Below are 11,035 nucleotides of genomic sequence, written 5' to 3' on the forward strand. Positions count from 1 at the left end.
CTCTTCCTCCTCGCTTTCATGGAGGGATGCGATATTTTAAGAGATTTGTTTATGTCGTCGATGTGTGCACGAGGGATGATTTGTTTCCTCCCGTTGCAACGCACGGGCATGTTTGCTAGTGAATACATAAAGAAGAGATAAGGTGTTGGCCTCATCTGAATACATTTTTTAAAACAAATGTGTGATATGCCAATAAGTAAATCTCAAAATTAAATTTGTTTGGTTGATAATTGACATAGTTGAATCTCTATTATTTTCGTTAAAACAAGAGCAACATGATTATGTTGGACCTACTGTGGCGTGGAGGACCCTCCCGAGTCGCCCTTGCAGGTGACGGGAGAGATCGCTAGCCGCCTCCCGCTCCTCCCCTCCCCTACCGCCGTTAGAGGGTGTGACTAGGTGAAGCCCGGCCAGCGGCGGCGGCGGCAGGGCTCGTTCGCCCCCTTGCGTGTGGATCCGATGTAGGACGGATCCGACAGGCAAAGGCGTCGCGATGCAGGGTTGTTTTATTTACATAGTTGAATCTCTATGCTTATCGTTTGAACAAAAGCGACATAATTATGTTGGACCAACTCTGGCGTGGACAAACCCTCGACGGATTGTCCGGTAAAATGAAAGATGATGAGATCATCCCATCTAAAGATCGAGACTAACGTAGATTGACTGTCTCATCAACCCATCCCCTCAGTACTTATGTTTTGAGACAAGAGTATAACCTACTAGTTTTAAAGTGAGGGCGCGTGATGTCTCTGTGACATGTAGTTCAGAGCTGGCCAAAATTCTGCTGCTTTGACCAATAGTTCACCAAGGCACAAATTTTTGACATATCCAACCTAAGTGTAGATTGATGAAACAACACCTTCCTAATTGGCTGCGGGTGGTTTTGGCGGACCGGGGTTGCGGCAGAGGGGTTGAAGCAGCGTGGTACATCACCTACCCAGTCCGTCCACTGGTTGACGGTGAAGGCATCCGTGGACGTCGTGTTCCTCCCGCTCCTTCTATCTTACTTCGGGTGAAAACTTGATCTTCGGATCCGACGGTAGCGACGTTCGTGGTCGTGTCCTTCCTGGAGGCATCGTCTTGGAGACCTCGGTCCGGCATGTCCGTTGCACATCTTCCAAGATGATCGCTCCTCGTGCTGGTGGTCTCCGTCGGCTCTAAGCAAATCCCTTTTTTGCACATCTTATAGGTGCTTGGTAGTCGTTGAGGTTGTTTGTCGGTGCCCGACATTCGTGTATCTTGCTTTCGGTGTGTGTGGCATCCATTTGTATCGGTTGCTTCGATGTATGTGATGGTTGTTTTACAATATAAACAGGGAAACTCTTTTTCTTTCGTTAATTGACTTTCTCAAATGACGACGACTATACAAATGTCAACGACGAGAACGTTACAGGGGAGGGCGTCGAATCGCCCCTTCACAATTCTCAGATTTGGTGTTTTTTTCACCATGATATAACTTTTTACTAATAAATATTAGTATTCCCTCCATCTCGAAATATATTTACAATCTGGAAAATTTCCTCCAAAAATAATTACTTTTTTAAAACAAAAAGAATTACTTTCCCACCACCTAATTTAGGTGTACTGTTGTTTGCGCCAATATTTTTTAACCTCCCGCTAAAAGTCTCAAATTAGCGTCTTTGTTCCCACCAAAAAATTAACTTCCCGCTAAATACCTTCATAACAACCCATGAATATATAATTGTAGACCAAATCACGACGTCTTCACGGGCGATTGGATCTGAGCTCTCGTCTCTGTTCATCTGTGCTGCCGGCGTCATGACGGCGTCAACAGAGCGAACCACAGCAGCTGCACGGCGTCAGGTTAGTCCTCCCGATCTCCTCCCTCACTGAAAAATCCAGTCCCCCTCGATCTCCCCCTCCTCCCTCTCCTCTGCGCCCGCCTCCGTCCGAGATCAAACCCCCCTCCCCCGCGAGCTCCTCCTCGATGCGCGGCTCTCTCGATCCCGATCCATTCAGAGGGGCTGCCCCTTCTCTCCTCGCTCGCCGCTTGGTTGTAGAAAAGAAGTCCGGGCAGGGGACATGGCCGCCGCCGGTGGCATTTTCCCATCGCGCCTCGATTTGGCCGCCTCGGCGGAGCGCCTCACCTTGGCCTGGAGGCTGGCCGCCATGGAGCTCGCCTCGGCCTAGAACTGGGGCTCGACGGGGCCTCCCGGCCCAGTTCATGGTCGCAGCCGTCTCGGCTGTGCACGCCGGCGTCGTGACATGGTGACCAGGCGCTGGTTGCTGCCTCACCCGACCCCAGCGTGCTTGCAGGCCTCTCCGGCATCTCTGCTCCTGGTTCGCTCTGTTTACTCGTGGAGGCCAAAGGGGGTCGTGACCCCCCTCCAAAACTGTATTTTGTTACTAATTAGTAAGCGTTTTGGTGCAGCCCATCCGTGGATCATCTCTTGCCAATTTAATTATTATCTACATTGTTTTTTGAGCATTAGATCCATTAACTGAAAGGTATAGACGTACTCTGTATGTACAAAGCTTGTGTTGTTAAGATGACAAATCGACGACTGCCATATGTTCGATTACCTTGTGAATTCATGTCATTCGTATAAGTTTTTATGCATATTTTTCTGCCAGTTTAAAAGTTGCCCCCCCTATAGCTTGTCACGGTACGCCACTGGCTGTTTGAGCACCACTATGTAGATATTAGATGATACATGTGCGTCTACAGAGCAGAGGATTCAGGTTTAGTCATCCTATGCATTGCATTTGATTCAGATTACTATAAGATGATTTTTAATAGATATTTGGTCTTATACGAGTCACATTGGAAATGTTTTTTCCTATTGATTCAGAGTAGTATTTTCATGAACAACCTATCACTGATACATCGCCTTTCATGTTCATTCACATATGCTTAATACTTCTGAATAATGTACGTCAAGAGAACCTAGGGTTCAGGTTTAGTGCATCCTCTGCATGTTATTCAGATCACTATAATATGAGTTTTTAATAGATATTTTGTTTTTATTGCTTTCTTATAACGTGTTGCGCCTTATCTAGTTGGAATAATCAACATAGATTTATACCTTTTGCCATCTCATTTGGCTCGAGATCGACTCGACATCGTTACAAGCTGAGCATGAGTCATGTTCTACAGCTTGACCTTGAGCTCCATTCAGTTTGAGCTGCCTCAAATTTTAATATGAGTTAAACTCATTTGATTTTATGTCTGCTTAATGTATTGCGTTTCTTCTTACATTGACTCAAAATTTTATGTTTGATTTACCTACACAAGGGCACAATGATGAATTTTACGGAGGATGCTCCTGGTACACAACATCCTTACTTCATAGTCACCTATCTGAATGGTGCAGAACATCAATGCTTTGTTAATGCTAAGTCCCATGATTGTCTTTGTGTGCAGTAAAGAAAGGCTCTGTTCTCTTAACAAGGATGGAAAGTATAACGGCATACAAAAACCAACGTGGACAACCCAGATCTGGTAAATTGTTTAGCATTTGCTATAATGCATAAAATCTTGGTGTGGGTTAAATAGCTAAACCTTCAAGACTACTAAATCTTTTACAGGAACTCCAGAACAATCCGACACTCCAGTGTCTGCTAATGACATGTGTTCCCTTGCTGAATGGCCATCCCATGCTCGCCGCAACCGTGCACTACTACAGGATGGTACTTGCTTTCGTTTACATTTGTGTCATCATTTCTTACAATCTAATACCGAGTAATACAATTTTCTTGTATGATTTGGGCTGTAGAAGCTGGTGGACAGAAGAAGAAAGGGCGAGGTGTTCTAAAAGGTTTTAAAGCATCTAAGAAGCGTTTTGCCAATGGATCTGCAAAGCTAAATATTACATTCTCTGAAAAATTGGGTGGTACAGTAGGAATGAACTATCGTTCGTTCAAGGATGACGTGGTAGTCATAATGAAAAGAAAGTTACCACTCATTGGAGTGAGGACGTGGTCGGACATTCACCCTACCATTCATCGACTCATTATTGCAGACATGATAGTGCGTACAATCTTTTTCACATGTGTTATCTTATTTTACCATCGATAATGCATTGCTTATGTATATTTACTTGTTGTATGCTCTACATGACAGATGGGACTTGGAAGATACACCAGAAACAGAAGAAAAAGTTCTCAAAATTGCGAAAGAGCGATATAGAGGCTGGCGATCAACTCTAAGCTCCACTTACAAGGCATACAAAACAGATGCAGCTAGATTGGCTAATCTGCCGGAAGATTTGCAACCAGAAGAGTGGGAATGGATGATTGAGTACTTTGGCACTAATTCAAAATTTCAGGTTATCTCTAAGATCACAGTTTGTCTATTATGTGTGAAGATGAAACGGCTAGTCTCACTGGTTATATTTGGTTTCAATGAATTGATAGGATCGCAGCCAAAAGAACGCTGATAACCGTAAGAAACAGAAGACAAAACACATAATCGGATCAAAATCTTACTCGCAAGTTAGTTTTGAGAAGGTATGAGTCCAACTAAATATGTATGCCTCGCTGCTAAATATGGTGTCATGTTTCAAGCATCTCATTGGTATATTACTTGCAAAGAAACTTGGAAACTGGAGAAGAGCCAGATTGTATTGCTCTGTGGGAACTCACCCACACGAACGATGGAACATGGTCTAACACAGATTCCCAGAAAGTTTACGTGAGTACACTGACTTTTGGTTATTCTATAGTTAGTCAATGATGTGCATTCGGCATGTTTCATCATTAGATGCGATTATTCATGCATTGGACCGTGTTATTCTTGTTTCATCTTTTATAATGTCAATATTGATGCTGCACCTATAATTGTTCCTTCCATTTTTAGGACAAAGCACTTCAAGAGGTTAAAATCAAAGAAACTGAAACTGAAGGTCCACTTTCAAGTGAGCAGAAAAACAATATTTTCCAGACCGCTTACAAAGACACTCTGGAATGCAAGTCATCGCAGCCTCGTGGGTACGGATACATGGCCAAAACTTCAACTGGTTCTGAAAGGTTTCGTATCCAGATCGAAGAGCAAGCTCGTGCTACAGCCACCCAGGAGCGAAACTCTCAGCTCAGCCAGCAGGACAACGAATTAGAAGATCAACTACAAGCTGAACGTGCAAACACACAAGAGAGGATTAACTTGGAGCGTGCTGAGAGAGAACAACTTGAGGAGAGGTTAAAAGAAGAGTGTGCTGAAAGGGAAAGATTGTTGCAAGAGGAGCGAACATCAAGACTGGAATTTGAAAGAAACATGATGGCAAAGTTTGTAGAATTGAGCCAACAGATGGGAACCCAACAGGTGATTACAGTCATATGCTTCCGACCTTGTAAGATTTATGTTGCTTACTTGCATTGCTAAAAGTGCACTTCTATTTGCAGGCGCCTTCGAAGAGGGTTGACAAAGAAAATAGTAATCCAAACTTGCAAAATATTCTTTTACAGAGATCTAGTCCTAATAAGACTCCAGGTTCAAGGCCAACTGCTATTTCTTCAAATGCGCTCATACAAGCTGCAGCAAGGCATTCTCGAATGTTTAAAGCAATGGTAAGTCACAACCTTTGCTATCTCTTCATGTGTACCTGCATTTTATACGTCATTGGTCTTCATCGTTAGCTAGCTGCTTCTTCTCTTTTACCATGTGTTGCTGCATCGAGTCACAACTTAAACGAAAAAGGAATATGTGCTAGCTAGGGACATGAACTTAACTGAAACTATACATCTATTCTTAACTTAAATCAATAGCAGAAGCTTTTAGTAGATGTACGATCGGACAATGGCACCATTCTGTATGCATGAGCAGGATGTCATGAGCATGCGCGTAATTCCTTCGCTGATGAGTCCACTGCAATGTCCCATGCAGTATCTCTTGCCGCTGATATGGGGGTCATGAGAGTCGTTTTTTAAACGGACTCGCAACTCCTGATGGAAGCACTTAATATCAATAAGGTTGACTTGTCAGCCCATGCTGCTGTTATTGAGGATACCAAGTACCCGCTCAAATTATGGTTTTCTTATTATGAAATAAATGTATGTCGTCGCTCGGCAAACTCTCATGAGCTTGCTAGTCTTGGTAGGATGTTAGAACCTAACCACTATTTGGAATGGGAGGCCGATGTACCAGCCCTTGTGGCTGCCTGTGCTTTGGGTGATTCAGCCCGGCACTGTTAAGTTAAACCAATGTTTTTTTCTCACAAAAGAAGCTTTTAGTAGATGTACTTGTGGTTATGCTTTAGACATTTACACTTGTATTGTTGTTCTGATCCCTTAGTTACATGCTTGCTGACACAATATTAGTCCAGCTAGTCTGGCGATAGTTTTTAACAATGGGGCTGGAATAATTGTATGACGTATGTTATGTTCGACTAATTAACTAGAACTTTTTTTATTTCTTGATTGCAGGATCCAAAGAACTAGCTGGATTGGACTCTACATCACGGGCAGTTTAGTCTTCGAAGTTAATTAGGATGGCTAAATTACATTTGAGTTTTATTTGATGGATATTTGCTATGAGAATTATGAATTTTATGAATCTGCATATTATACGTATGGTTTTGAATATTGTAATCGAAAGCCTGTATTTTTTTTACGGTTGCAATAGACTATTACCACAACCCACTTTCGGTTGCCACATGCTAGCACCACTAAAGATATAGTGTTGCGTTATATCTCATTCGCTACGCCTATCTGTTTTGTTGCACTAGGATGTTGCAACGGAGCACTTTATATTGTTGTAATAGCTTGGTGCCACAAAAAATTTCATGATGCGATAACAGTTTGGCGCCACCAAAGTAAGTTTGTTGAAATAGAGTAACGCCACGGAAAGTATAAATTGTCGCAATAATTTCTCGCTACAAAGTTTTTACCTGTTGTGATACCTATTTATCACCATAAAAACAAGTACATTGCAATTTCCTATTACGACGATTCGAATATTTGTTGCCATAAGTTAATGCCACAAGCGCAGTGGGTCGTGGCAACATGCCTAATGCCACGAAAACAAGGATTGTTGCCATAGTTTATTACCACAAGTATAGTGGGTCGTGGCAACATGCCTAATGCCACGAAAACAAGGATTGTTGCCATAGTTTGTTGCCATAATTGACTATTGCCACGGAAGAGTATTGCGCCACGAAATGGTCGTCGTTGGCATAGGTTGTTGCCACAAATGTCTATCGCTACGAGATATCAATCTCCACAATTCGTTACATGTTGCATTAAAGCTATCTCCACAAATCAAATTGTGGCATCAAGTGAGTGTTGCCACGGGAAAACATGTGGCAACTTCCCGCATGGTTGTTGCAATAGCACACTTTATTGCCACAATTTCTTTTTTGTGGTAATAACCTATTACCATGTGTCCAGTCGCAACGGCTGCCAACGAATGTCGTTTCGTTGCAATAGGTACTTATTGCCACGAAATAGCATGTATTGCAACAAACGATTTTGTTGCAATAGACCCAGATCCTTGTAGTGTTCTTGCTAAAGATAGGTACTGATGTTAAAGACCCAGAGCATGATTGATTTTACTTGGCCACAAAAAAATGCAAGTCTTGGAGTTTCCAATGTTTGGCATGCCAATATGTTTTTTTAACACAGTGCGGACGCAATCACTCATATATATACGCACGCGCACACACACCCTACCTCTGAGCATCTCCGAGGGACTGAACCGGCATATTATCTTGAGATTTACATAGTGCGAGGACCAGGACTTGAACCCTGGTGGGCTAGGGATATCATTGTCCTCCTAACCATCCAACCATAGTTTGGTTCGCGGCATGCCAATATGTTGGCTACCGATTAAGTAAGCTCATCAATCTAACGGTGGTAAACCAATATGAACCGTCCATCCGAGTTAATTTAAGTGACTAAACCACCAATATCGAAGGGGGACTAGCAAGAGTATTGCAATGGACACTATTGAGGAGGAGGAGCCCCCCTCCATAGACACATCTCTTGGTGCAAGGGATGCCCCCACCCTCCCCTCTCTCTCCGCGAAATTTTTCCTACACCGCAAGGCTGCTTCTTCACCTCTAGTTCTCCAGCATAGCTTAGTTCTGGACAACGAAACTCTGTCGGATCGGTGGTTCCATATGCATGAATACCTCCATAAGCACCGTACATTCGGTGCTCGATCTACGGATCGATCACAGGGAAAAATTCCCACGGCTCAAAGGTATAACCTAGCTGCGAGAATCTGCATCAACACGCTTATCTAATGGTGAATATATTGATATTGATTTGCCATTTTTTACCTTCAGTATTTTCTATATAATATGCTTGGTCAAACTTACAAAGCGTTGACTTTTTGACTCAATTTATACTCTGTGTATTTAGGGACGGAGGGAGTAATTTTGATGCAAGCGCTAATGACACAGACCAATTCATATTCATGAAGTTTCAGTGAAGCAATGGAATATCCAAATTTGTTAGTGGCACCAGCCGAATTTTCTTGATTCAGAAACCCCACAAGGGAATGTTTATCGAGGTTTTTTAACATGCTCCCTCTTACCTTCTCTTTTCATATGAGAGGTAAGAGTATAAAATAGATATGGACCGTTGATTTCATTAAATAGTGGGTTTTATTAACTTTTATATTTTTACCTCCCATGTGAAAAATGGGGTAAGAGGGAGCATGTTAAAATTGCTCATGTCTATTACCATCATGGGTTGGAAGGCGTGAACCATTCCAACAGCGGCCACCTCCAGTGCACCCCCAGGCCCTCGACCTTCTCCATTGTTCCACCCTTGAAGCTCAATACCTAGATGCCGATGCCATGTTGGCCGTCGTCCTCGGTGTAGTAGACACAACCCGCCCTCATCTACGGGTGCTTCTTGGTCGACACGCACAACAAACTGTTACCTACGACGAACAATGCATCATCGCCGATGTCGTCCGTCTCCTCCCACTCGTCGCCACCGGTGTGGAGGATACGCATTGTGAAGGACGGCAGCGTCTGCCGACCTGTGGTCTCCTTGAGCACGATCACGAGGCGCCCGTCCCGGTCCACCACAAGGTACTTGTGGTGGTTCGTGTCGGCCGGCAGCATCAGGCTCGGCGCGACCACCATGCCACTGAACACATCGGCGACAGCGGTATTCGTACACCGCCTCCTTTGAAGGCTAAACATTTTGCTTAGTGGAAACTCGTTATGGAGTCTCACATTCGGAGTGCTTCCATGCAACTTTGGTGGGTGAGTGTCCATGGTTTCAAGCCCAAGGACCCTTCAAGTCTCACTCCAAGGGAAGTCGTTGATGATCAAATCAATGCTACCGCACTCAACATGCTTCCAATCGATGTGATAAAAGAATATAATGATTTTGTTGCTCTGTTCAAGATAGCAAATGAGAGTTAGGATTGCCTTAATGACATGTTCCAAGGTGATGTTCATATCGAAAGATCCAGGCTGGGCTTTCTCAGGCAAGAGGAAAATTTATTTGTGAAGAATGATGAAGAGACCGCTGAGGAGGTGTGTCGGAGGTTGAAGACATTTGTCTTGGATTTGTGTAACTTTGTGTGCTCATGCAAGGAAGATCAATTTGTCATTAACAAGTTCCTTCGGGCCATGGTCCTTGGATGACCATACTATGGTAATGTTAGTTCATCAACATCTGGACTTTGATGCATGCCTCCAATGAAGTTATGGTAATGTTCGTTCTCGAGCCAATGCTATGCTTGCGCGGTGAAGAACTCAAATCTTGCATTGAACACGGGGAAAGTGGTTGTGTGTGCTTCAAATGAAGAAGAAGACGACACTACTTGCCCAGTAAATGATTTTGAAGAAGACTTGTCTCTTTTGCTCAAAACATATTAGGGCACAATGTCAAACAAGGGGAAGTGCTTTGGGGGAAGAAACTACTACAATTGTTATAGTACACAACACTTTGTTTTGGATTGTCCTTATGAGAGAAGAGCATGTACATATTGTCAACTTATGACTGACCCTAACTTGCAACATATTTACAAATAGTTCAATTTATATTCTAGTATATTCATACACTAGAAACCATTACTAAGATATTAAGTTGTCGCCGCACATGAGAGGTCTCTACCATGATATATAGCTAATGATATGAAAATATACACCTACACATACACACAAATATATACGTATGCATAGTATAATGTATACAATTGTCAAAAATTAATTCGACTACAATTTAAATTTAGCCGAACCATTGTTTAGTGAAATGCATTAGAATGATCAATTACAGAGAATAGTACAATTAATATTTAACAACATCGTTATTTGGTTCCAGAAAAATAAAATTGTTATATGGTTCACTATGTCAACTAAATAACAAAATATACTCATTAGTATTTTAATAAAATAAAAAATATTTAAATAAGTACAAAAAATTGGTATAAAAAACTATTCTTCGCTTAGTTCGCCCCGAGTCTCATAAAGGCTTGAAAATCTTTGAAGAATGAAATTGACATAGTTATTGGAATAATGTTGATCGAAGTAGAAGAGAGGTGATATTTTTCCTTTCAAATAACTACAACATTTTGAGACTGCAAAATTTACTTTTGAAAACATAAAGCAATTTTAGGAACCTTGTTAACTGATTCCATGGTACTTTGCTCAACTGATTTCTCCGTGATGCGGATCGTGATACCCGCAAGCGCGTCGACACGCAGCACCTAGATGGTGATGGTGGCGGCGGCGGAGGGGATCGATGTAGGTTTCGCTGGGGCACTTGCTGGTGGCGGCGGCAGTTCGCTGCCCATTGCTCGGGAGTGGAAGTCAGCGGACAGTCTGGATCCGTAGTTGTTCATAGTACGAATGGACCAAGCCCATTATAGACTTCATGCTTTCAGCCCATGTACGCAATAGTCCAAGTAGTCCATGTAAATTTATTTCAGGAGCCCTATCCTATGAGCACCTCCAATTTCGAGAGAGTGAGTCCGCACAACATGTTAAAATTGACAAACTCATCATAGACATTCCATAGTTAGCTGGAACGTCCACTACCACTAAATGAATATCATAGGAAATGCTGAAATAAATTTATAAAAATACGAACAATAGTGTCAAGTCTAGGACTCGAA

At 42.6% G+C, this 11,035-nt stretch overlaps 2 protein-coding genes across 3 annotated transcripts; both read left to right on the forward strand.

Moving 5' to 3' along the window:
- Positions 1–1,837: 1,837 nt before the first annotated feature.
- On the forward strand, positions 1,838–4,480 carry LOC109764578 (uncharacterized). Of its 2 annotated transcripts, none has more exons than XM_073507723.1 (7): positions 1,838–2,301; positions 3,257–3,290; positions 3,386–3,463; positions 3,550–3,651; positions 3,741–3,991; positions 4,085–4,289; positions 4,378–4,480. In XM_073507723.1, the coding sequence occupies exons 1-6, from the start codon at positions 2,227–2,229 to the stop codon at positions 4,148–4,150; spliced, it is 606 nt and encodes a 201-aa protein (XP_073363824.1). In that variant the 5' UTR covers positions 1,838–2,226; the 3' UTR covers positions 4,151–4,289; positions 4,378–4,480. The 2 variants fall into 2 exon arrangements, with proteins under 2 accessions (XP_073363824.1, XP_073363823.1); XM_073507722.1 differs by having other exon boundaries at positions 1,840–2,301; positions 3,738–3,991.
- Positions 4,254–6,610, forward strand: LOC141040618 (uncharacterized). Its single transcript, XM_073506731.1, has 5 exons — positions 4,254–4,261; positions 4,528–4,654; positions 4,820–5,281; positions 5,362–5,526; positions 6,382–6,610. Exons 1-5 carry the CDS (start codon positions 4,254–4,256, stop codon positions 6,394–6,396), a joined length of 777 nt encoding a protein of 258 aa, XP_073362832.1. The 3' UTR covers positions 6,397–6,610.
- Positions 6,611–11,035: the final 4,425 nt, after the last annotated feature.

This window comes from Aegilops tauschii, chromosome 2 (assembly GCF_002575655.3).
Source record: "Aegilops tauschii subsp. strangulata cultivar AL8/78 chromosome 2, Aet v6.0, whole genome shotgun sequence".
Lineage (NCBI taxonomy): Eukaryota > Viridiplantae > Streptophyta > Magnoliopsida > Poales > Poaceae > Aegilops > Aegilops tauschii.